The 26312-nt window shown below is 50.5% G+C and overlaps 1 protein-coding gene across 3 annotated transcripts; it reads left to right on the top strand.

The window, feature by feature from the left end:
- Window positions 1-4962: 4962 nt before the first annotated feature.
- Window positions 4963-26275, top strand: Fbxl19 (F-box and leucine rich repeat protein 19). 3 transcript variants are annotated; one of them, XM_070004099.1, is made up of 11 exons: window positions 4963-5282; window positions 6554-6754; window positions 9111-9254; window positions 9378-9464; window positions 9561-9779; window positions 10294-10326; window positions 12112-12623; window positions 20633-20796; window positions 20883-21044; window positions 25481-25699; window positions 25801-26275. In XM_070004099.1, the coding sequence occupies exons 2-11, from the start codon at window positions 6578-6580 to the stop codon at window positions 25977-25979; spliced, it is 1896 nt and encodes a 631-aa protein (XP_069860200.1). In that variant the 5' UTR covers window positions 4963-5282; window positions 6554-6577; the 3' UTR covers window positions 25980-26275. The 3 variants fall into 3 exon arrangements, with proteins under 3 accessions (XP_069860200.1, XP_069860199.1, XP_069860198.1); XM_070004098.1 differs by having other exon boundaries at window positions 10294-10455; XM_070004097.1 differs by lacking the exon at window positions 10294-10326 and having other exon boundaries at window positions 5203-5282.
- Window positions 26276-26312: the final 37 nt, after the last annotated feature.

Here is a 26312-nt window from a genome sequence, read left to right as displayed (position 1 = left end):
ATAATGAAGCTGTACACTTTGGTGAACAATTGTTTGGGTCTGTTTTCAATTCTTTTGGGTCTATGGGGCTGGGAAGGTGGCTCAGTGGTAGAGTGCTTGCCTTGCATGCGTAAGGCCCTGGGTTCGATTCCTCAGCACCACATAAGCAGAAAAAGCTGGAAGTGGCCCTGGGGGCTCAAGTGGTAGAATACTAGCCTTGAGCTGAAGAGCTGAGGGACAGCGCCCAGGCCCAGAGTTCAGGCTCCACGACAGACCCCCCCCCCCAAAAAAAATAGCAAAAACAACAACAAAAAAAATTCTTTTGGGTCTACATCTAACAGTGATAATTACTATTTACAATAATTCTATGTTTAACTTTGTGATGACCTGCTTTATTATCTTCCACAATTGTTGCACCATCCATCTTATATTCCCATCAGCAATGTACAAGGGGTCCAATTTCCCCACATTCTCTTTAACACTTGTTATTCCCTTCCATGGTGGTTTTTTGAGACAGGGTCTTGCTAGATGGCCCAGGCTGGCCTTTAATTCATGATCTTCCAGCCTGGGCCTCCCAGGCTGAAACCAGAGGAGTATAGTTTGAAGTAGAATCTGAACAAAAAAAGTCCATGAGACTTCATTTTTAATTGGCCAGCAAAATGCCAGATTAAAGGTGTGGCTAAAATCATAAAGCACCAACCTTGAGCAAGAAAGTGGGACAAGAATGTAAGATGAGTGGAGACCCTGAGTTCAAGTACTGGTACTAGCACAAAAAGGGAATGTTTCCTTCACCCCACAGGGATTGGAACTCAGAGCCTTGTGCTTATTAGCCAATCACTCAATCATCTTTTTGCTTTTAGGTTATTTTCCAGTTGGGATTTTGCTTTTGCTTGGGGCAACTTCTGAACACAATCTTCTTACCTAAAGCCTCTCTCATAGCTGAAATGACAAAAATGTACTATCATGCCCAGCTTATTGGATGAGATGGAGTATGAATAACTCTGCCTGGCATGACCTCAAACCTTGATCCTCCCCTTCTCTGCCTCCAAAGTAGCCTGGATTCTATGTGAAAGCCTCTGCTTCCTGCTTTAAAGAGGAAATTTTTATAATGCCCACAGCTCTAGCTCTAGGAATCCACTTCTAAGTTGATTGATATAAATTTTCTGTGTGTGTGTGTGAGAGAGAAATAGAGAGAGAGACAAAGACAGAGAAAGGGACAGAGACAGTCCTGGGGCTTGAATTCAGGGCTTTTTTGCTCAAGGGTAGTGCTCTACTAGTTGAGCCATAGCTTCTCTTCCAGCTTTTTGGTGATTAATTGGAGATAAGTCCCTCAGACTTTTCTTGTTCAGGCTGGCTTTGAACCTCGCGCCTCAGATCTCAGCCTCCTGAGTAGTTAGAATTATGGGTGTTAGCCACCAGAGCCTGGCTTGTTTTGTTTTTGGAAATGTGTCCTACATTGCCCAAGCTGGTCTCAAACTCCAGGACCCCAAATCCTCTAGGTTCCGCTTTCCAAGAACATGGATTACAGGGGTATACCACCATATTTCGGTTTGTAGGATTCTTTTTTTTTTTTTTTTTTTTTGGTTGTGGTGCTTGAACTCTGGGCTTGGGTACTGTCCCTGTGCTCTTCAGCTCAAGGTGAGCGCTCTACCACTTGAGCCACAGGGCCACTTCTGGTTTTCTAGTGGTTTATTGGATATAAGTCTCATGGACTTTCCTGCCTGGGCTGGCTTTGAACTGTGCTCCTCAGATCTCAGCCTCCTGAGTAGCTAGGATTACAGACGTGAGCCACCAGCAACTGGCCTGTAGGATTCTTATAAGGATTAAATGAGATGTCTGAAAGCACTTGGAAACATGTGGAGTGGGCTGGAAATGCAGTTGAGTAGTAGATTAATTGTCCAGCATGCAAGTTGAAGGCCTTTGGTTATCCCCATCAACCTCCAACCTAAACAGAACTTTGAGGCGACTCCTCAGAAACCTCCCAATTCAGCAGAAAAGAAAAGAAAAAATAATAATCTCATTTGGGTTTGTGGAAGGCTCAGTTGCTACAGTGGCATTTAAATAGACTTGAAAGATAAGCCGTGGGTGGAAAAATGGGATTAAAGGTTAAGAAAGGTGGGTGGTTTTGGAGAACAGTTCTTGAAGAGGCCCTGAAGCAATCCTGCAGGCTAAAGTTAAAGCTATGTGGACCAAGAGGAGCCTAAATTGACAGCAGGACTCAGTTCTAGCAGACTCAGTGCAGCCCAAGGCCAGTTCCTGCACACTTGGGACTTCCTTTGCAGTGGCCAGCGTTAACTTCCCTGCCAGAAAAGCCACACCCACCAAATCTCCCAAACCCAGTAGAGAGAGAAGCTGTGGGGCAGACTTGGGGTCTGCAATGAGTGATTTTTTTTTTTCCAGGAGCAGGAGGAAAATTAAGAAGGCAGGTAAGATGGCACCGAGTGGGAAGCAGTTCATCTGTGTTGGCGGGAGGAGCTGAGGGAGGCTTCCAAGGCTGACTGGCAAGTAGGCAGGGCAAGGAGGCTGGGCAGCATGCGGCGCCTACAACTTCAGCGGGAGGAATATTCGCGGTGTGTAGGAGCTCGGTTAGATGGAGAATGGGCGCCCCCTGGGAGTAATGATCGGTAGTAGACGTTGAAGGATCCAGATGAAGATGGGCGGGAGGCGGCTCAAGATGGGGGTAGCCTACCCGGCAGTTTTCTTCTTACAGAAGCGAACTCTGTCCGGCATGAAGGATTCCTGGGCTTTTAGGACAGCTGGGCTAGAAAAAAACCCGAAAAAGGAACTACTACTCTCACGTTCCCCGTGCCACAGCAGGACACTTTGGTGAACAGTCTCCCAACTCCCACCTCGGCTTGGCTTCGAGGTGGGTATATCATCATCCCCACTTTTCAGGTGAGAAAACCGAGGTCTGGTGATCTCCTAGGGCGCGGGGAGGGACTGTGTATGATTCCAGAGCCATTTCCCTGGGCCCTCACGTCTAGTAAGAGATTGCTTTCCAGAGGTTTAGGAGAACAAGCGTGGGGTGGGGGGTGGGGGGGGATGTGAGGCTTGCCAAGGGACCACAGCGCGAGCGTACTTTCTGGCGAGTACCACGCCTCCCTCGTCTCTACAATACTGATGACGGTGGCTTTCCTCTAAGAACCTTCTCTTGAAATATGAAATCCTCATTCCCCTAGGGCGGCGGGCGTTCCACATTCCTAGATCGCCCATACGGTTCTCCCTCACCCGCACTGATTCCTCCCCCCACTGGTGACATCAATTCTCCTCCACTGGCGAGGGAAGGCTTGGGACTACATTTCCCTGCAGAGTACTCCGAAAGGGGTGGTCAAGGAAAAGGAAAAGAGACTTTCCGTTTCCGTCCGCCAGCAGCTTGGCGTGTCCGCAGTGATGCACACATTTATACAGCCAACGTCCTTTCGGTAGCGCTCAGGATGGGACTACGTCTCCCAGTAGGCACTGATGCAGACGGCGTGAGCTCGGCTGCCATCTTGACCGTAGTCCTCTCCCCCATTTCTGCAGGGAATAACCTTAGCATCTGAACTACAAATCCCAGGTTGCTGTGCCCTTCCTCCGGCCGCCATCCTCGCTGTAGCCCTCCCGCCCCGCTCACTTCCATTGTCTCGACCGAAGAGAACCAAGGGGAGCCGGGAAGACTGCAACTCCCGGCAGGCTTTGCGCAGGGGGTGCGGGATTTTGGTATTACCGGCGGGCGAGGTGCTCAAGGTGGCTGAATGGAGCGACCAGAAGAGGTTAGGTAGCCTGCCATCTTTATGGTAGTCTCTTTGTCCTCCTGGTTCCGCCATCCTAAAGAAACGATAGGAGCTAGAAAAACTACTGTTCCCATCGCACCTCTAAGATCGCCTGCTGGTCAGGTGTACGCCTCCCCCTTCCGCCATCTTGCTTGTAGTCCTCGTTCCTTTTCACCTTTCCATTGTTCCTGACGCGTAGAAATGGCAGCGGGAAGGCAGCAGATGGACTGCGACTCCCGTCAGGTACCACACACGCGGAGGGTTGTGGACAGGAGGGCGTGTGAGTGCCTGGGAAGGAGGTCGGGTTGGGGTAGCAGGCCATCTTGTTTGTAGTCATCCCTCCCGCTCCTCTTCTATGTTCTTCAACGAGGAGCGTCGGTGCTGCTGGACTACAACTCCCGGGATGCTCGGCTCCCGGCGTGGCCTACCTTCCGCCATCTTGTTTGTAGTGCCCGCTGGTCCCTGTGTCCTATTGTTCCCACGATAGCACCAGCGTTCGTAGGACTACAATTCCCGTCGTGCCCTGCACACTCTCGTCCTAGAAAGTGGAGGGTTGGGATAAGGAGGAGGTGGGGGCGGGGTTCCTCTGGGAGAAGGAGGGAGTAAAAAGGAGGAGGAGGAGGGAAGGAAGAGGGAGGGAAGGGGAGGGGAGGGAAGGGGGAAGAGAGGAGGAAGGAGGAAGGAGCTGAGGAGGGATGAGAGAGGCGACCAGGGCCCCGGGCCGGAGCAACGCGGGGCCGGGGGACCAGGGGGGCTGAGATACCCCAGTTGCCCCCTCCCCCTTTCCCTGCTCCCCTCCAACCTTCCCTTCTACCTTCCAGCTTGAGAAGGGGGGTTTATTCAAATTTTATTTAAATCCCTATCTCCCGAGGGTCGCGCGCTGGGGGGAGGGGGGAGGGCGGGGGCGCGCGCGAGCTGGGGGGGCGGGGCCGGAGAGGCTTCCTTCACACCCCCCCCCTCCTTTCGCCCTGTAGCCGTAGGGCAGGGGGCCGCAGTCCAGGGGCGGGCCCAGGGGAGGGGGGCAGGTTACAGCGACCCCCCCCTCCCCGGGAACCGGCGGTGGGCGGGGCTTGAACCCCGGAAACGGTGGGGGGCCCCAGGATAGTCACTGGACCCCTGGGCAGTGGGAGTCGGGAAGGGGCCAGTTAAAGGGCCGGGGGGCGCTGGGGAGAGGCGGGGCGGGGTGGGGGGAGGGGAGCCGGGACTCGGACCCGGGGCTGAGTGGGGCCCGGGCAGAAGCTGAGCATCCTGCGCCCGAAAAGCCCCCGTTGGTCTGGGGGGGCTGAGGGACTGAGCCCCCCAGAGCAGGACCTCCCCCTGGAAGGGCTGCGCCGCAGCCCGTGGGAGGGCCTCGCTCCCGGCGCCCCCAGTCTCCATTCGCCGCCGTCCCGGCCTCCGCCGGAGGGAGGGGCCGAGCGCCCTCGGGGGGCCGTGGACCCCGGCGTTCAGAGCGTTCCGCGCCCCGCGCCGCCCGGCCCCCCCGCCGCCGATGGCCGCCGACCCGCCGGGAGCTGCCGAGAAGGGAGAGATGGCTCCCGGGACACGTGTGAGGTGGGTTCGTGCGGCTCCTCCTCACCCCCAGACCCGGGCAGCTCCCACTCCCATTCATCCTCAGCCCAGCCTCTGTCTCCCTTCCCCGCCCCCAGCCTCACCCTCCCTTTGCTCCAAACTCCTCATCTCCAGCCCTCCCTCCTTCAGCCTCAGCCCTGGGGAACTGGCCTTCCCTCCCAGACCCTGCTTCCCTTGCAGACCCCCCCCCCACCCCTGCCTGCAGTCGCCGTCCTCTAGGCCACTCCCCTGGAGCTCTGGAGGGCCCCTTATCCCCATGGATGGGTCTGGAAGTCCCTGGAAAGGGGGCAGCTGGGGTAAGACTGGCTAGGAAGGGACCCCTTCAGGCCTGCTGAGTCTGAGTGTGGGATCTTGGAGGATCTGGTTTCCATGGGCAGGGCCGCCCCAGGGATTCCAGACGTTTAGGGATGAAAAGCAGCCTGGTGAACTGGAGATGCGAGGGGGGGGAACCTAAGATTGGGCCCACCTTGAGTTCTATGGAGATGTCAGGCTGGGTTTTAGAATCCCAGTGAGTCTGGGAGTTTGTCCAGATTGACCTGAGGGATCCTAGAGGATGTCTTGGAGCAGAGGAATTCTGCCCTGAAATGAGGAGTTGAAATCTTGGGCTGAGAAGGGACTGAACAGGCATCTGAGAAGCTGGAGGCAGTCATTTAGGAACGAGGGGTCAAGGGTCCCATTGGATCTCATGAGAGTGTCTAGTTTGAGGGGAGGAGAGATTGTATGGCTGTTCCCTATGAAAAAGAGAAAAGAAAAGGAGATAAGAAAGTCAGGTGCTACCTTCCACCCTGGAACCAGGAGATAAAGCTGAGCAAGTTTAGATTGGAGAGAGCCTGGGTGTTCCACATTTGGGTAAGAGTTGGGACCTTCCTGAGGTGATTCCACAGACAAGGAGCCCTTGGTCTTTCCAAGGAGCTTTGGCTTGAGGACTTCAGAGGCGTGGCTTGGGAATCTCAGAGGTGCAGCCCAGTCTTTGTCCCTCCCCTCCTCACTGCACTTGGGAAGGGACACTGAAGTGTTTGGGAGGAGAGGTCAGGAAGCCAGTTTCTGACCTGGACTTCCAGAGAAGACCAGCAGCAGAGGGGAAATCGGCCTTGAGGAGAAGCGGTCCCCTACCCTCAGTGACACACACCAGAGGGTGACCCCTTGACCCGCTGTTTAGAAAGAAGAGCTCGAAATTGCCCAGGGTTGAGGGTAGTAGCCCGAAATCTCCCAAGCCAGTAAGCCTAGCTTACTCTTCCGTTTTCTACCTACAGCCCTCGGCGTTGCTGACGCCCCCAATGTCGTCGAGCAGCCGGGGACCGGGGGCCGGAGCGCGCCGACGCCGAACCCGCTGCCGCCGCTGCCGGGCCTGTGTGCGAACTGAGTGCGGGGATTGCCACTTCTGCCGAGACATGAAGAAGTTTGGGGGGCCCGGGCGCATGAAGCAGTCGTGCCTGCTTCGGCAGTGCACTGCGGTGAGTTCTGTCCCACCATGCTGGGCCTTTGGGAGCCCAGGCCATACTTCCCTGAGTGTATTTGTAAGAGTGGCTGCTTGTCCAGTTTTATTCACTGATTTACTTAAATGTTCATTTTTGACCTTACAGTGATCCTTCACCTATCACAGGAGTTACATTCCAGAGATCTCTGCGATAGGTGAAAATCTGTGAAGGAGCAGCAGTTATGTATTCCTCCCTTGCTGCGTGGTTCACTTGTTACTGCTTCACGGTTTTCACCTATCAGGAGGTCTAGAATGTAACTCTCGCGATAGGTGAAGGCTTTTTATTTTTTATTTTTATTTTATTTTATTTTATTCTTTGGGTCCAGTTGTGGGGCCTGAACTCTGGGCCTGGGCGCTGTCCCTCAGCTCTTCAGCTCAAGGCTAGCACTCTACCACTTGAGCCACAGCGCCACTTCCGGTTTTTCTTTTTGTTTATGTGGTGCTGAGGAATCGAACCCAGGGCCTCAGGCATGCAAGGCAAGCGCTCTACTACTGAGCCACCTTCCCAGCCCAGGTGAAGGCTTTTTAAAACCTGAGATACAAAGCCAGAAATTAGTGGCTCATACCTGTAATCCTAGCTACTCAGAAAGCTGAGATCTGAGGATTGGGGTTCAAAGCCAGTCTGGGCAGGAAAACCCATGAGACTCCTTTCTCCAATTGGCCACCAGAAAACCGGAAGTGGCGCTGTGGTTCAAGTGGTAGAGTGCTCCCCTGAGCTGAAGAGCTGAGGGACAGTGCCCAGGCCCAGAGTTCAAGCCCAATGACCAACAAAAACAAGCAAACAACAAAAAAAACAAACCCTGCGACACATTGTAGCTGCAATAAGTAAACCAAAATGTAGCGAGGGACAACTGTATCTCCAGTGGAGACAATGTTAGGGTTCACAGAAGAGTGGGCCTCAGTCCCTGCCTTCACTCTCCCCAGCTCAGGGACTCAGATACTGTGAAAGCTTAGCCCTAATGGATAGCACTCCAGGTTTGTCTGTGCACTTGTGTGTGTGTGTGTGTGTGTGTGTGTGTGTGTGTGTGTGTGATTCATGCACACTAGTGCATGTGTGCATGTGTGCACTTGTACTGGAGATTAAACTCAGGGCCTTTTCACTTTCCCAAAGCCCATGCTGTACCACTTGGGCCATAGCTCCACTCCCAGTTTTTTGCTGGTTAATTGGCGATTACGAGTCTCATGGACTTTTCTGCCTAAGCTGGCTTTGGACTGTGATTTTCAGATCTTAGCCTCCTTCGTAGCTAGAGTTACAGATGTGAGCCACTGCCTCCTAGCATCTCTCTCACTTCATAACCTATCCGGATAGCTTTGGATTTGAAATCAGGTTCCCTCTTCGTTTGACCTTGAGCAAGTCACTTTGAACATCGTGTACCTGCTCTATAAAATGTTTCTCTTGCTGACTTGTAAAAGCTTAAACAATGTCACGTGTATGAATATGGCTAGCACAAGGCCTAGCACACAGTAGGTGTCAGGGAAACATGGGTTTCCTCCCTGCCTTCCTCATCCTTTCAGTGTCCCTGGGCCCCAGAGAATAGCCCTTCCCCAGCAGCCATGAAGAGCCAGCTGCATCCTGCACGCCCTCCCCACATCACTACCTCCCTCTTCCTCCAGCACTCTTTTCCTGGTTCAGCTCTTCACCCCACAACACCTCTCCTCTCTTTCTTTTTCTCTCAACCCTTGCCTTATTTTCCTGTTCCTCCTTTACCTACCTGCATCTTCCTTGATCTTAGCTCACAACTTTCAGTATCCCTGATGTGACTCAGTGTTACCGTTGTCCTCCCCAAAGTCACATTATCTGAAGACTGTTCCCATTTTCTCTAGGACTAGGCAGCTGGCTTCAATGTTCCCAGGGGTCTTGGCAAAATGGGGCTCACTGAAGGATCTAGAAGCTATCCTTAGGTTGTCCATTGAACAGCCTTTGAATTACCACAAACTCCTGTCTATCTTCTCTGAATATTTTTATTCTCTTTGCTGCCTGTTTTCTCTCTCCTTCCCAAGCCAGCTATAATTTCAGGGTCAACTGGGTTTGGCTTCAGTTGTAACAGTCACCACAGTGATAACTATGTATCTAATGCTCCTTATATATTATTCCATTCTTAGGATAGTCCTGTAGGGAGATTCCTAGCCCCATTTTACAGATGCAGAAATGGAGACTGAAGTTAAATCAGTCACTGAAGGTCATATTGCCCCAACACAACAAATTTGGAATTTGACCCAGCTCGGTCCATGGATTCATAACCATACCCAGCAGTTGTCCAGGGTCCCCAGAAAGAAGTCTCTTCCCCTGTCTCTTGCTTTTGGTATCCCTAATGTCCCCTCTCCCCCAACAGCCCGTGCTCCCACATACAGCTGTGTGCCTCTTGTGTGGTGAGGCTGGGAAAGAGGACACAGTAGAGGGAGAAGAGGAGAAATTTGGTTTGAGCCTCATGGAGTGTACAATCTGCAATGAGATCGTCCACCCTGGCTGCCTGAAGGTAATAGCCCTGAGGATCTTGGAGCCTGGGTCAGGGCAAGATGTTGGAGGGAATAAGGAGGCAAGCCCTGCGGCTTCTGGGCTGATGGATATCCTCCATCCATCTCTGTCCTCTTGCCTGCAGATGGGGAAGGCTGAGGGTGTCATCAATGCAGAGATCCCCAACTGCTGGGAGTGCCCTCGCTGCACGCAGGAAGGCCGCACCAGCAAGGTAGGCAGTGTCTGGACTGAGTTGGGTGTTTGGCTCTGGAGTTGGTAGGGGCTAGAGAGCTGGATATGGCCTTACCCCCAGCCTCTACCCTCCCAGGATGCAGGTGAGGGGCCAGGCCGCCGCAGGGCTGACAACGGAGAGGAGGGCGCCAGCCTAGGGAGTGGATGGAAGCTGACTGAGGAACCACCGCTTCCTCCACCCCCACCCAGGCGCAAGGGCCCTTTACCTGCTGGGCCTCCCCCTGAGGATGTGCCTGGGCCCCCCAAACGGAAAGAGAGGGAGGCAGGGAATGAGCCCCCTACCCCAAGGAAAAAGGTAAGCTGTAGGGCATGCTCACAGGACCAGCCTGAGGAATTCTGGGAGCTGTAGTTCTGGCTGATTTATTTATTTATTTTTTTTTGTAAGAGGGTAGGCATGAGAAGCCACACTTTGGAGGTTCCCCAGGTGTCTTGGGGAGATGTAGTTTAAGAGTAGTCCCAGGTAGAAAAGTGTGCTTACTGTGAGAAAATTACAAATGAGGAGGAACTGGCTCAGTCTGGAAGCTTTGGGAGCCCTTGGTGTTTTAGGGAGGAAGAGAGAGCATGCTCAGACTATCTGCTACAGAGGAGGAGGGAGGGGCTGGAAAGAGCCTGAGGGAAAAGAAAGGAGTTGAGAGCATGCTCAGTGAGCCAAGAAACTGGTTGCAAGGTGAGCATGCTCCAAGTTCTTCCTGGGATGGGAGCTTCTGGGATTTGTAGTCTTAAGAGGCAGGCGTGGACCTTATTTTTATGAGCAGTGAGGGCCTAATGGGGTCTCTTCCTTCCCCCATATCTCCTTCTTGACCTGGTAGGTGAAAGGAGGCCGAGAGAGGCACCTGAAGAAGGTGGGTGGAGACTCCTGCCTCCTCCGAGGATCGGAACCAGGCGGCCCGGGCCTTCTGCCCCCCAGGGTTCTGAATCCAAGCCAGGCATTCTCATCTTGCCACCCTGGGCTCCCTCCCGAGAACTGGGAGGTGTGCCGGGGACCTCCTCCTTCCCCCTCCCGTCCTTCCTTGTCCCACCCTCCACCAAGGAGACAGATCTGTCCATTCCTGCTGACTTTGTCCTGTACCCATCCTCCAGTGTGCATCTGGATTCCTGGGAAGAGTTGGGTTGGGAAAGTGGGCTGTGTCCAGGCCACAGGATCCCTGACTTAGAAGAACCTTCAGTATATTATCTGATCCATTTGCCCCATCTTTCCAAGCCTTAAAGGGACAAGAACTGAGTTCATATTTCTGCCCAACTGCTGACTCTGTGGTCTTAGCCACTTACTTGTCAGTTGCTCTGAGCCTCAGTTTCTTCATCTGCAAAATGGAGATTAAGTTGCATCCCAACCCCCTCCACCACTCCATTTCACAGCACAATTTAAGCCTAATGAAGTACATGATCTTTAGAAACTATGAAGTTTACCTAGATTCAAGGGAAATGAAGTCCAGAGAGTTTAAAAGACTTGTTAGGCATGATTATACATACTTGTAATCCCAGTACCCAGGAGGCAAAGGCAGAAGGACCACTAGTTCAAGGGCAGCCTCGGGCTACAAAGTGAGACATTGTCTCAAGAAACCAAACTTGCCCAAGATTATACACATCAAAGCTAGAATTCAGATATTGTTACTTTGTACTCATACTCTAAATACAAGGTCTGCCTGGCTGTATTGTTCTACGTGTGCGCGCGCCCGCACTGGTCCTGGGACTTGAACTTAGGGCCTGGACACTGTCCCTGAGTTGTTTTGCTCAAGGCTAACATTCTACCACTTGAAACACAACTCCATTTCTGGCCTTCTTGATACTTAATTGGAGATAAGCATCTCACAGATTTTCCTGTCCAGGCTGGCATTGAACCATGATCCTCACATCTTAGCCTCCTGAATAGCTAGGATTACAGACATGAGCCACTAGCGCCCAGCCATTTGTCAGCTTGTAACCTTGGGCAAGTCATTTATTCTTTTTGAGCCTCATTTTCTTTATGTCTAAAGAGAGTGGCCCAAGTTACCACTATGTAGAGATTAATGAATGAGGACTCAGTCAGTAAGCCAAGGATGCTGCACACAGGGCCAGATGGTCATAGTTATGTTGTGGAGTAGATACTTGAAATAGTCTAGTTGAGCCATTCCATGCCCCACCTGATGAAGTAGGGGCTTCCCTAGATTGCACAGACTTAATAAGCAAGTCAGCTCAGCAGTCAACACGGTCTTTAGCTATTGTCTCTACTTTTCTGCTTTGGGAAGTACATGGTCCACTGGAATTTGTGAATTTTTTTTTTTTTTTTTTGCCAGTCCCTGAGCTTCTTTTGCTCAGGGCTGGTTCTCTACCACTTAAGTCACAGCACCACTTCCAGCTTTTTTCTGTGTATACTGAGGAATGGAACCCAGGGCTTCATGCATGCTAGGCAAGTGCTCTACCACTAAGCCACCTTCCCAGCCGAAACTTTGAATTTTTCAATGTGTCTCTCTGTATTCCACATGAGGAAACTGCAGTCCAGAGAGGGCCAGGGCTAGCACATTATTTGAGAGCAGTTTGGAACTCAGGACTAGCCCCTGGGCTGTTCATTCAACCCCTGGTGAGTCCTTGTGGGTGGGGGATGGGAAAGTGTTCCAGAGCCTAGAACAGCTTTGTCCTATCTCTTGCAGAAACCAAAGCCGCCTTTGGCCTCTGCTGAGGGCCCAGCAGTGCCATCCCCATCGCCACAGAGGGAGAAGCTGGAGCGTTTCAAGCGGATGTGCCAGCTGCTAGAGCGGGTGCCTGACACCTCTTCTTCCTCCTCGGACTCAGACTCAGACTCCGACTCATCAGGCACATCCCTGAGTGAGGACGAGGCTCCCGGTGACACCCGGAATGGGCGCCGGCCAGCCCGGGGCAGCTCTGGCGAGAAGGAGAACCGTGGGGGACGGCGAGCCGTGCGCCCTGGCAGTGGGGGGCCCCTGCTCAGCTGGCCCCTAGGCCCTGCCCCACCACCCCGGCCTCCACAGCTGGAGCGGCATGTGGTGCGACCTCCCCCTCGAAGCCCTGAGCCTGACACACTGCCTTTGGCTGCTGGATCCGACCACCCCCTGCCTCGAGCCGCCTGGCTGCGTGTCTTCCAGCACCTGGGGCCCCGAGAGCTCTGTGTGTGCATGCGAGTCTGCCGGACCTGGAGCCGCTGGTGAGTGCCATACCACGCTTGCTTGATGCTTGCTGTGTGGCCTGTAATAGGTCTCTGTTCTCTTGGGGTCTTGGCCCAGCACAGTGTGTCCCTATCACAGTGTGACACTTCATGGTTAATGTGCACAGCCAGCCTTCTGCTCATGAGCTCTGCTAACCATACCTGTGAGAGGGGTGTTAGTCAAAGCTGAAGGCCTAGCACATGTGGAAAGGAAGTGGTAGAACTGGGAATTTGGACCTAAATCCTCTGGCTCCCATATTCTCTTAGTAGTGGCTATTGTTTACATGGAATAGGTACCAAGCATATGTTCTAGGCTGCACCACAGTGTCTTACTTCATGATCCATCTTCTGAGAACAGCTGACTGTTGGTTCTGTTTGCACATGGGAAAGCCCTTTGCTGGGGTAACTCCTGCCCTCTCTAAAACAGCCATACTAACTCAGCCCGTCCTCTGTTCCCCTCCTTCCTCCCTTTCCCCCAAGGCCTCCTGAGAAATGTTGATCATGCTGAGCCTCTGTCCTCTCCGATCCTGCCCTCCTTCTCCTCCTCCCTTTTTCTTTATCTTCCTCCTCCCCTCTATCCAACTCCCACAGCACTCTGTTCCATAGTGGAACACACAGGGGCCTTCAGCATGACAAACCTTCATTCACTCACTCATTTTCATGTTCCCATTAGCTGTTGGAATAGGGACACATATTGTATCTACTTTATCTCTTCTGTTTCCACCACAGAACAAAGGGATGTTTTAAGAAATGTTTTATTAAGTAAGTTTAGGTTCTTTTCCAGCACGAACTGTGGACTGGGCATCCTCTGTATTGTTTTTTTTTTGGGGGGGGGGCGGGGGGAGTCCGGTTGTGGGGCCTGAACTCTGGGCCTGGGTGCTGTCCCTCAGCTCTTCAGCTCAAGGCTATAGCATTCTACCACTTGAGGAGCTACAGCGCCACTTCCGGCTTTTTTCTTTCTGCTCATGTGGTGCTGAGGAATTGAACCCAGGGCCTCCATGCATGCAAGGCAAGCGCTCTACCACTGAGCCACCTTCCCAGCCCCATTCTCTGTATTGTTGAGCACTTTACAAATGGTGTAGTTAAAGTCAGGTGTGGTGGTACATGTCTATAATACCAGCATTTGGCAGGAGGATTGAGAGGTCAAGGCCAGTCTGGGCAGCATATTGAGACACCCTCTCATACAAAAACAAAGAAGTTTAGCTGATTTGTTCCCCATAAAGCAGTACTGTGAGCAAATGCAGAACACTTGTGGCTGCAGCCATAGTGGCTAGACTCAAAACTTTAATCTTCTTTCTTTGGGACAAGGCCTGGAGGGCTACTGCTTGCCCTTTGGTTTCTGTGGAGCCAGGAGACCTGGAGCACAGGTTCTGAAGACAAATTCCTGTAGATTTTTGTTCTTTCTCTGATGAGTGGTATGCCCTTGGGCTGGTTTCTTAAGTTCCCCAGGCCTCAGTCCCTCCTCCCTCCCTTTCTCTCTTTCCTCCCCTTGTCTTCTTTCTCTCTCTCTCCACCTCTTCCCCCTGCTTTCTGTCTCTCCTTTCTTTTGTCTGTACTGAAGGGCCTGTGGTTACTGCCCGGGTATTCTACCACTAGCGTCAGGACTTCAGCCTTTTTTTTTTTTTTTTTTTGGCTTTAGCATTTTCCCTCAGGGATGGCCTCAGATTGTATCCTCCCACCTATTGCTCCATCCTAGCTGAGCTTACAGGCATGCACTACCACATCAGTCCCCCCGGCCTCTAGTTTCCTCATCTGTAAGTCTGGGATAACCAGAACTCTCACGTTGTAGTGTTTTTGTTGAGTGCTGCATTTAGAGAACTGTACAGAGTACTTAGGAAGTAGGAGCTCTTCAGTCTTACCTGTGATCATCATTATTGACCTGTCACTAATACTTACCGAAAACCTAGCCTTTGGGTCTTTGGCACATGTCTCTGTGGCCTTGCACAGCCACCAGTCCATCTACAACATAGAAACAATTAGTGACCGAAGGTCCTGGGCTAACCAGTCTCACGTATTGAGTGGGACTTGTTTGCTCTGTGCTTGGCATTGTGGGACCCAGAACTAAAAGAAAAGGACCTGATTTTTGTCTCAGGGAGAGACTTGTGGCTTAAAGGAGACCAGAGAGGATAGGCCTTCTTCTCGGGTTTCAGCATGTGAGTTTCATTGACTGTGACATATGTGGCTCTATTCACTTTTCTCATTTATAATCTGGGGTGCATATTAATGCACCTGTACGCTGGTCTCCCCAGTCCAGGATACCGAAATCAGGGTTGCTCAAGTTCTTTATTGTAAGATAATGTGATTGCGTATGACCTACACGTGTCCTCCTATACATTTTTATGTCTAGATTACTTATGATACCAAGTACGAGGTAAATGCTATGTTAATAGTCATTGTACTCTATAGTTTAGAGAGGAGCAATAAAAATGTTTGTATGTGGGGTTTTTTGTTGGTTTGGAGTGCTTTTGGTCTGTGGTAGTAGACTATATTTACCTAATGGCATTAAGTGAGGTGTTCCTGCAAGCACTTAGCAATTGCCTGGAAGTACTTGTCACATGCCTTTTGGTCCAAAGGATAAGCTTAGGGTGGATCAAGGTAAGGGGATCCACCAGTCAGGAAGCCTTGCCAATTGGGGACAGAAGCAACAACATTGGAAGAGCCTCAGGTTGAGAACTTTTTTTTTTTTTTTTTTTTTTTTTGTCGGTCGTGGGGCTTGAACTCTGGGCCTGGGCGCTGTCCCTCAGCTCTTCAGCTCAAGGCAAGCACTCTACCACTTGAGCTACAGCGCCACTTTCGGTTTTCTGGTCATTTATTGGAGATAGGAGTCTCACGGTCGCTCCTGCCCCGGCTGGCTTTGAACCGCGATCCTCAGATCTCAGCCTCCTGAGTAGCTAGGATTACAGGCGTGAGCCACCAGCGCCCGGCATTCAGGTTGAGAACTTTTTAAGAAGGGAAATGGCTTGGATTTGGTGGCTTTGGCTATGGGGTCAGCAGGGTGTATTTCAGCTGGGTTTGTGGCTCTGGAGTCATGGTGGAGCAGATTTCAGGGAAAAGTGAAGAATTTTGATTTGACCATTTGACCTGCACACTGTGCAAGGCTTGGCAACCAGTCACATGAAATTGGGACTGGGTCTGTATGTCCGGTGCTCAAGAAAAAGGTACAAGTTTGAGAGTTTCCAACTTGTAGGGTAGTGGCTTCAATAGAGAGAGATGAAAGCAGGATGTGACTGTTTCTAAATTAGAGAAAACACAGCTCAGGAGTTGAGAGGGCTGGGAATGTGGTTTAGTGGTAGAGTGCTTGCCTAGCATGCATGAAGCCTTGGGTACAATTCCTCAGTACCAAATAAATAGAAAAAGCCAGAAGTGGCACTGTGACTCAAGTTTTATAGAGTGCTAGCCTTGGCTTGAGCACAGGCTTGGTAACAGTGCCCAGGCCCTAAGTTTAAACCCCAGGACTGGCAAAAAAAAAAGTCCAGATAATCAAGGGTTGGGGGTGCCCTCAAGAGAAAAGAGATGGAGGAACCCTCAGTGGTGCACATTGCTGAGAGTGATCAAGGACCAACAGGTGGTAGTTGAATTTTGCTACAATAAAGCCTTGGTGAGCTGGAGTTGCAGCACCTGCCTAAGACGTAGAGGACCCTACATTCCGTCCCTAGCACCGCTGCCACCATCAGAGGGTCAGGCAGTCAGAAAGGGAAGAGCGAAGACCTCACGCTGTCAGACATCATCCCTGAGGCAGGGACTTGATCCTTTTGTTCCTATGTTCCTGGTTTCTAGGATGGCAGTTGGTATTGGGTAGATACTAAAGCAACATTTACCAAATGAATGAAAGTGAGAAATCAGGATGGAGTGTGGAAAGAAGGAGTAGAGGGTGGAGCTGGAGAGAAGTTGTAGGTGGGAGAACAGGAAGTTGCAGGCTTTCCTGTCTGGTGGCTTTCTTCCATCTCTCCTGGAACTGCAAAGCCAAGAGAGGGGAGAGGGCGGGCAGAAGAGTATGGAGGAGGTGTTGAGATACAAGGAAGACAAGGAAGGGGGAACGTTCATGGCCGTGGGCAGAGAAGGCAACCAGGAACAGCTTGGATGGAACACGGTGTCAAGGCCAGGTGGGGTTGGGAGAAAGGCCCAGAGATGGATACATTGAAGGGCACTGGTGGTATCAGTGAGCCTGAGAACTCTGAGAAGGAAGAACTGGCTGTGGGTGGTGCCCTGGAGGCAGGGAGCTTGTAGCAAGCAGGTCAGGCTGGCCCAGCCCTGTGTTGGTTTCCTGGGGGAGCTTCTTCAAAAAGACTTTTGGAATCAGAATGTAGAGATTCATGTGGGCCTAAGAGGCTGATGAGCCTGTTAGAGGATGGGCTGGCATCATGAGAAAATCGGTGAGAACTTGGATCTCAGTCTTGTCTCTCCAGTATGTGAGCATACCCTTGCTTGTAAGAGTGCTTCCCGCCATTTGCCTCTGTGTTTTCCCAGCTTACAAAGAACCAGTCAATCCCTGTCACCCTCAGTGAACTCCCAGAACCCTTAGGGAAGGCACTAAGTGCTTCTCTTAGTAGTGAGTGTTGATGCTTAATGCAAAGAACAGCACAGGGCATGTAGATAGACACTGATAATTAGTACTGTAACCACTGTCCTCATCATTGCTACAATGACTGAATTAACTATGCTTTATTCCCACCACTTGAGTTACAGAGAGATTTTCACATTATCTCACTTGGGTCTAGACACAGCTCTGCCCTCTTTTTCCTTCTCCTGGCTGGGACAGCAGCTACCCTTCTCACGGTCTAAGCTCAGGCATTATCTCTAGGGGATGCTCCTGTCTTGGTCCATAAGCTGATTTAATGTTTCCCTTACCACCTGCTTTGCCCCCAGTGGATGCTGGACCTTCAGTATCAGTAGAACTTCAGTGATTGTTAGCTACCACTCTGAGATTTAGTCCCAGGTTTAGTATGAGACTGGCTCCAGCCAAGAATGGGTCAGTGAGACTTGTTGGAAATAAAGGTCCTGGAGCTGAGCTTTCAAGAGTATGGATTGGAGCCTGGTACCAGTGACTCGTGTCTGTAAACCTAGCTACTCAGGAGGCTGAGGATTGTGGTTCAAAACCAGCCCTGGCAGGAAACTCCACAAGACTCTCATCTCCAATAAACTACTAAAAACAAACAACAACAAAAAAATCCTTGAGGGCTGGGAAGATGGCTCAGTGGTAGAGTGCTTGCCTTGCATGCATGAGGCCCTGGGTTGTATTCCTCAGCATTACATAAGTAGAAAAGGCCAGAAGGGGCACTGTGGCTCAAGTGGTAGAGCTCTATCCTTGAGCTGAAGAGGTGAGGGGCAGTGCTCAGGCCCAGAGTTCAGACCGCACGACCAACAAAAATACAAAAAACCCTGAGGTGGTTCTATGGCTCAAGTGATAGAGCATTTATGTTGAACTGAAGAAACTCAGGGACAGTGCTCAGGCCAAGTTCAAGCCCCAGGACTGGCAAAATAAATAAATAAATAAATGGATTGGCTTTTCCGGCAAAGGCACAGAATGTCCCAGAATCCCAGAATATGTTGGCACCAAGCAACAGTACAAGTCTATAGGTGGGCAGGTGATTTGGCCTGGCTCTTGTGGAATATGATGCAGAAAGACAAATTTTGGACCCGTGAGTGCTGCGAGGGATTTGCTTCCATGTACGGATAGTCCAGGAGTGCATCAAGGAAGTGGTAGTGGCTGAACTGAGACTCGAGGTTGGGTCAGAGTAGAACATAGAGAGGTTTTTACCAACTGGAAGAGCAAAGAGGCAGAAGCTGGGTTGAAGGTGGATAGATTTTGGGTTTGTTTCATTCTTAGAATTGGAGAGTATCGCACATATTTCTGATGACTGGAGTCAAGAGGAGGAGGGACAGAATGCCAGTGGGAAGGAAGGGGGACAATAGGAGAGTGGGGAACAGAGGTGCTATGTTCACAGTGAAACCTGTGAATGCTTATGACATTCTCTAAGATGGCACATGGGGCTCTGGATTAATTTGGTGGGGTGGGAATGGGGGCAGGATACGGTGGTTTTTGGAGTCAGGGTCTGAGTGATCTGAGTTCAGGTCCAGCTGCCTAGACTGGACCAGAACTAGACATAAGTAATCCTTCCCGACTAGATAGGGCATACAGATAAGTGCCACCCTGTCCCTCCTCTAGCACTTCTAAGTGACAGACAATTATGGCTTAATCCTTCTATTAGTTTTGAAAAGGAAGTTCCTCCTTTGAGCACTGCTGAAGCTTTAACACCTCTCTAATAATATTGGTTATCTTTCTGATTACAAAAATGATTTTAAAGTGGTAACTTAAAAACCAGAGTGGCTGGGAATGTGGCTTAGTAGTAGAATGCTGGCCTAGCATGCACGAAGCCCTGGGTTCCATTCCTCAGCACCTCATAAAAAAAAAAAAAAAAAAAAGAAAAAAAGAAAAAGCCACAAGTGGCACTGTGGCTCAGGTAGTAGAGTGCTAGCTTTGAGCACAGTTTAAGCCCCAGGACTGGCCAAAAAAAAAAAAAAAGAGCAAACAGGTGCCCATGTCTCATACCTGTAATCACAGCCCCACTTCAGCTTTTCCTGAGTAGTTTCTTGGAGAGAAGTGTCTCAAAGACTTTTCTGCCCAGGCTGGGTTTGAACTGTGATCCTCAGATCTTAGCCTCCTGTTGTATTTATGTATTTATTTTTGGCCAGTTCTGGGGCTTGAACTCGGTCTGGGCACTGCCCCTGAGCTTCTTTTGCTCAAGGCTATCACTACCACTTGAGCCATGACACCACTCCCTGCCTTTTCTGTGTATGTAGTACTGAGGAATTGAACCCAGAGCTTCATGCATGCTAGATAAGCACTCTACCACTAAGCTACATTCCTAGCCCCATCCTGTTGTATTTATCTTTAAGCTCAACATATTTTTGTGAAACTATACTGGTTTTAAATGTAAAGAGGAGATGAATTAAAGACAATTTCATCTTCTGTAGATAAGTGGACAGCAGTGACTGGCTTAAGACAGTTCTAAAACTGAATCCAAAGGAACTTCTGTATACAAAATGTTAACAGGTAACCCTAGCAGAGGTAGGTAAGGGTTCCTTGGTGAAATAAGTTTTGGAACTCCTTTTCCCATTCACTTCATGTTGGAGTAGGTAAGGTTCTTGGAGTACTTGGCGCAGGAAACGTTTAACTTTGTTCAGACCTTGTCTATCATTGTAGCTTTGATACCTGGACCCTATCAGACCTTACATAAATGTTAAGGGAATGGACATAAAATGGTGTGAGTGAGATCGAGTGAGAGGGCTTAGTCCATAGAAGTGCAAAGTAGTTCCCACTGGATTGATTCATTGAAAACCTGTGCCACCAAAAAAAACCCTGCACTTGGCAACTGGTAATATATAATGAAAAAGCCAAGTTTGCCCTTGATGAGCTTACATTCTATTTGGAGCAACTAACCAGCAATCCAGTAAAGAGAGAAAATATCAGGGCGATAAGTTAAGCATTGGACAGCCAGCTATCAGATGGCAGAGATTAGGAGAGGAGGTGAGAAGTACCCGTGAGCCATCATAACTTAGCAAGGAAGAAATTAAGAAGCCCAGAAGCCCAAAGGTAGGGGGCTGGGGGCTACTTTCACATCCCTTTGGCACTACATCAAATAGTGTGCCCAGTGTTTGTGTAGTTGTTTGGCAAAATGCTTTATGAGCTGTAAGGCCTACAAACCATAATTACCTCATTTGATCTTACAGTAGCCCTGTGGGGCAGGCAGAGTCTGGATCATTATCTTCATTTTATAAAGGAGGCCTTTTAGACCCAGGGAGAGGAATGGACTTGCCCAGGGTCTCACATTTAGTTAGGAATGGAATGGTGTCCTAAACCCAGGGCTCTTGGCTGGTGGCCAGGAGCTTCTTGCCACTTGGCTATCTGTGTGGGCCAGGAGAGAACTGTGGTCAACTGTTGGGAATGTGATTTGTGGGCTCCCTGAGAACTGAGGCTGAGGTCTCTGTCTCCCCCATGTGGCTCACAGGTGCTATGACAAGCGTCTGTGGCCTCGGATGGACTTGAGCCGAAGGAAGTCTCTGACCCCGCCCATGCTCAGTGGGGTAGTTCGCCGCCAGCCCAGGGCCCTGGACCTCAGCTGGACAGGTGTCTCCAAGAAGCAGCTCATGTGGCTTCTGAATCGACTGCAAGGTAAGGCAGGTGTTAAGTCATGAGAGGGGAGGACAGGGGGCTTGGTGGGGATAGAATCCTCCTAGCATCTGCTTCTAACTCCCCAGGCTTGCAGGAGTTGGTGCTCTCTGGCTGCTCCTGGCTCTCTGTCTCTGCCCTGGGCTCAGCCCCACTGCCAGCCCTACGGCTCCTGGACCTCCGCTGGATCGAAGACGTTAAAGACTCCCAGCTCCGAGAACTGCTGCTGCCTCCACCAGACACCAAACCAGGTGTGGCCTCTTTTTCAGTGGAGTGGTTTAGACAAGGGCCTCTAAGGTATCTTCTGATATGCTAAGTGTTGAGGTTTGTGAAGAAAGGGGAAAATACCTGAGTCTGAATAGCAAGGACTGTCTTGGCCAGTGTTAATTCATTCATCTGCTGTGTGCTTTTAACTATGTCTTGAAAGGATGGGGTTTTCCCAGGGACAGCAGAGAGGCATGTTCAGTGGGACAGGAGGCCCATACTGGCAGAGGGGAATACTTAGAACAGACCAGCACTTTTTCTGGCCTCCATCTCTCTTCCAAACTGGACCTAAGGGAGCCATCCAGAAGGGCACATCTGTCCGTTGTTGCCCCTGATACCTCATTGTTTCCAAGCACTCTTTGGATAAAGTTGCTGAGGCCTGACAAGGCCTGGCCCACACTGATCTATGCTATCCTTGAATTATATCTTAGCCTTCTTGCCAAGTCCTAGGGCCTTTCCCCAATAAGTCTCTTCTGTATGCTCTGTGAAGGGTAACCTCAACTCATCCTTCAGGCCTCGAGATAAATGCTGCTTCCTCTTCAAAGCCCTCCTTTATCCTGTACACATTGTGCTCAGATTGCTCAAGTGATCTCATGAAGCAAGTAATCTCATGAAGATCTGTTTTCTCCTGCTGGAGTTTTGGGATGTATGAGGTCAAAGACTCTCTCCCTACCCTGGCGCCTTGCTTTCTGTCTTGAAGGAATTCCTTCATTCTTGAAGGAATGAATTGAATGAGCAAACAGATCATCACAGAATTGAAGATGGGAATATGGCTTCGTGGTAGAGTGCTTGCCTAGCATGCCTGAAGCCTTGGGTTCAGTTCCTCAGTACCACATACACAGAAAAAGCTGGAAGCGGTGCTCTCACTCTCAAGCAGTAGAGCGCTAGGCTTGAGCAAAAGAAGCTCAAGGACAGTGCCCAAGCCCTGAGTTCAAGCCCCAGGACTGGCAAAAAAAAAAAAAGAGGAAGCTGGGCACTAGTGGCTCATGCCTATAATCCTAACTACTCAGGAGGCTGACCTCTGAGGACAGAGGTTCAAAGCCAGCCCAGATAACTCCTATCTTTAATTAGCTACCAGAAATCTGAAGTGGCACAGTCGCTCAAAGTAGAGTGCTATGCTTGAGAAAAAGATCTCAGAAACAGTGTGCAGGCCCAAAGTTCAAACCCCATGATTGACCCCCCCCCAAAAAAAAATTGAATTGATCTATTCTGAGAGAAGATTTCCAAGACGAGACTTTCTAGACTCTGAAAGCATTTCTGTCTCCTTTCTCCCTGCCCGGCTGACCTTCACACAAGCTTGGAAGAGGGAGTAGGAAACAAGTGAGGGCCTTCCCATTTTCTAAATGATGCACTAGAGACCTGGCTGACTCAGCAAGGGGTTGACTGTTATAAGCCACATAGGCTGAGCCAAGACAGAGTACTTACTCAGTACTCACTCACTGTTCATTTCTGGACTTAGACTGAGCTAGAAGGTACCAGCAGGAGGGTAAGGTAGACATTAGGAATGGTGTGGTCCATGAGAAAGTGAAAAGTGCCAGCTGGTGGCAGATCAACCCCTCTTTTATACTCATTTCAGATTGTGCTTTTTTCTTTTTTTGTGTGTCATGGGACTTGAACTCAGGGCCTGGGTGTTGTCCCTGAGCTCTTTTGCTCAAGGCTAGCAGTACTCTTACCACTTTGAGGCACAGTACTACTTCCTCCTGAGTAGCTAGGATTACAGGCATGAACCACCAGCATCTGGCATTTGTTTGTTTTTTGTTTTCTTCTTCTTTTGGTGTTAGTCCTGGGGCTTGAACTCAGGGCCTAGCCACTGTCCTTGAGCTTTTGTGCTCTAGGCTAGTGCTCTCGCACTTGAGCCACAGCTCCACTTCTGGCTTTTTTGGAAGTTCAATGGAGAGAAGAGTCTCAATAATCGGTACCAGTGGCTCATGCCTATAAAACTAACTGTTCAGGAGGCTGAGATCTGAGGATTGATGTTTGAGCCAGACTGGGCAGAAAAGTCCCTGTAAAACTCTTATCTCCAATTAAGCTCTCAAAAATGGAAGTGTGGCTGTGTCTCAAAGTGGTAGTGTTACCTTTGAGCAAAAGAGCCCAGAGACAGTGTCCAGGCCCTGAGCTGAAGCCCCATAACTGACATAGAAAGAGAGATGGAGACTAACTTACTTATAAGACTTCCATACCCAGATTGGCTTTTAGCCAGGATCCCCAGGTCTCAGCCTTATAACTAGCTAGGATTACAGGGTATGAGCCACCAGTACTTGGCAGACTGTGTCCTTTAAAAAAATTTAAAAAAATATTTTGCCATTATTGAGGCATGAACTCAGTGCCCGATGCTCTTGCGTAGCTGTTTTGCTCAAGGCTAGTATTCTACCACTGAGTTACTCTTCTACTTCCAGCTTTTTGGAGGCAAGAATTTTATGGATTTGTCTGCCCAGAGCTGATTCTGACCCACAATCCTCAGATCTTAGCCTTCTGAATAGTTAGGATTACAGGCATGAGCCACCTGCACCTGGCAGATTGTTCCCTTTTTCAGCAGCTTATAAAGGCCCACAGGCCTCTTGTCCCTCTCATAGTAGCTTGTGAAGGCATTTTACTCCATGGATTTTGTCCTCTGCCTCATGTATTTCTCTTCTGCTGTGCTCTTTATATTTTAAGCCATTGGAGGCCTACCTAAATGCGATCACCATAGGAAAGCCCTCCCTGATCTATGCTCTTCTCCCTACAAGCACTCAGGGCTTTGCACTAGTGGCTTTTGGCTTTGGCCCATCTGTAAATATCCCTCTGCAGGCTCTTAGCTCTTCAGAGATAAGAAGTAGACTTCATGGTGTGCCTGTTGAGTGCCTGCAGATGTGGGCTGGAGGTAAACAGCTCATGTGTTGGAGCTGGGCATTAGGGACTGCCAATAACCATCATGCTACTGCCATTCATTGGCAGGTGGGAATTGGAGCCCTGTTGCTTAATCTGACAGGTTCTCAATTTCTTTATAAAAATGTCCTTTTTAAGAGTGCTAGCCTTGAGCTGAAGAGCTCAGGGACAGCGCCCAGGCCCAGAGTTCAGGCCCCACAACTGACAAAAACAAAAACAAAAAATGTCCTTTTTGTACTGCTAGTCATTCATGTAAGAAAAATGGTAACACCATGCAGATTTGATAAAAATCCTTTTTAAAGGCTAGTCTTGAGTCTTGACGTGATGGAGGTTCTCTCAAGGCTAAGCTGGTGCATCAAAGGTAGATAGCACTATGGTAAGAGTTGAGACTCAGTCACCAGGTCTTGGTCTCTTGCTCTGATACAGTGTTTATATCATGTGATCAAGACACAGGGCTTTTCCATCTGAGCCTTAGTTTTCACAAGTATAAACAAGGATGATGATCCCATTGATGTGAGCTTTTAAAGGGTGGTCTCCGATCCAATGACATCATCTTAGGAAAACTTGGTAGAAAAGTAAAGCTCAAGCTAGCTAGATTGATGCAACCCTGCGGTGGGGCTGGGGCAACAATCAGGCTTCTGAGAGTCAGTAACATGGAAGAAAGGCAGACCATGTGCTCTGATGTGAGGAGGAGAGCATAAGACTCTTCACCCTGGAGATGTGGGAAGAGGAAGCCTCTGAAATCAGACCTGAAGGCCAGGCAGTTTGTTAGGTATGAGTGGCCAGGTGGCCTATCGTGAGGATAAAGTTTGAAGTTAGGTGCCCAGAGATAAGACCTTATAGGAATGTTCTACCTAGGAGACTGGACAAATTTGAAGTGATCTCAGAGCTTCTAGTGAAGGAGGGAGGTCATCACATTTGTGCTTGAGAATGGCTCCCTGTGGGTGCTAGGAAGAAGAGAGACTGAAGGGAGTTCAGTCTCAGTTCAGGAAAGAGTGGTGTGGATGCAGAATGGTGACCAGGGGTTTTGGAGAGCTCCAGGTGGTGACTTACTAATGCAGAGGGAGGAGGGAGTGGAGCCAGGGCTGGTAGTGCCTTCAGAGCTGCTCTCCTGTGTAGGACAAATGGCAGATGATGTGTTGAGCGCTCCACTGGGTCAGTGACTGGGGAGAGAGCAGTGGTTAAAAAAAAAAAATCTTATATTCATGGAACTGACATTCTCATGGGGGAAGCAGAAGACGTCTAAGTAAAAATGTGTGCAGTATGTCAGATGCCAAGAAAAGGGCAGAGTGCAGGGAAGTGGTGGGGGCGTGAGGAATGTTCTGGTGTCAGAGGGCTCATGGGAGGTCTTCCTGGGGAGGTGATGGGGGCAGTGAACAGATTCAGGGGGTCAGGTCTGTGGGGCTTAGGAAAAGAGCAAGCCCCTGGGAGGCCAGCAGAGGGAGGTTTACATGTTGTGGGAGATGGGGAGGAATGTGGGTGTGGAAAAGAGCAGTTTGGGTGCCTTGATGAAAAGGTGGAAGGGGCATAGAGTGCTGACTCTTCTCTACCTGCCCAGGGCAAACAGAGAACCGTGGGCGGCTACAGGGGGTGGCAGAGCTGCGCCTGGCAGGCCTGGAGCTGACTGATGCCTCCCTGCGGCTCCTGCTGCGCCATGCTCCCCAGCTGAGTGCCCTGGACCTTAGCCACTGCGCCCATGTCGGGGACCCCAGTGTCCACCTCCTCACAGCTCCCACATCCCCACTCCGAGAGACCTTGGTGCACCTCAATCTTGCTGGTAAGCACTATTCCCTGCCCCTCTGGCTGACCCTCTGGCTCTTATGACTCCTGACTCTCACCTCCTCATCTACCTGGTCTCATGCACTATCCCATCCCCAGGTTGCCACCGCCTCACGGATCACTGCCTCCCATTGTTCCGTCGCTGCCCACGTCTACGCCGCCTTGACCTGCGCTCCTGCCGCCAGCTCTCACCTGAAGCTTGTGCTCGTCTGGCAGCTGCCGGGCCCCCAGGCCCCTTCCGCTGTCCAGAGGAGAAGCTGCTTCTCAAAGACAGCTAGTTGGGTGCCCCCCACCCTCCCTCCCCCAGGACTCACCAGGAGACTGAACCTTAGCCTTCATTTCACCCCCTGCTGGGAGGCCAGGTTTACCCACCCCCCCAGCCCCCCTTAGTACTTGGGATTCCTGAGTTTTATGACTTGAGATTCCTGCCCAGGGACTCCAGCCAGCTTCCCCCTTCTCTTCCCCTGTGTTGATATCTCTAGGGGTCTCTCCTCCTCATCTCCACCCTCTTCCACCTGCTTCATTGTCTATCCCTTGGGGGGAGTGGGTCAGAGGAACTGGGGGGTGCTGAGCCAAAGGGATGGTGGGAGGGGGGGGTTAGGTGCAAGTCT

Source organism: Dipodomys merriami, unplaced genomic scaffold (assembly GCF_024711535.1).
Source record: "Dipodomys merriami isolate MVZ:Mamm:240054 unplaced genomic scaffold, mDipMer1.0.p SCAF_62, whole genome shotgun sequence".
Classification (NCBI taxonomy): Eukaryota; Metazoa; Chordata; class Mammalia; order Rodentia; family Heteromyidae; genus Dipodomys; species Dipodomys merriami.
This window is presented reverse-complemented; position numbering and strand designations above follow the sequence as displayed.

Bases quoted from the DNA above. Each gene is read 5' to 3' on its own strand.
- Fbxl19 (XM_070004098.1), top strand. From the start codon at position 6,578: ATGTCGTCGAGCAGCCGGGGACCGGGGGCCGGAGCGCGCCGACGCCGA. The intron at 9,255-9,377 runs GTAATAGCCCTG...TCTTGCCTGCAG, and splicing joins TCCACCCTGGCTGCCTGAAG to ATGGGGAAGGCTGAGGGTGT. The intron at 20,797-20,882 runs GTAAGGCAGGTG...CTAACTCCCCAG, and splicing joins GCTTCTGAATCGACTGCAAG to GCTTGCAGGAGTTGGTGCTC.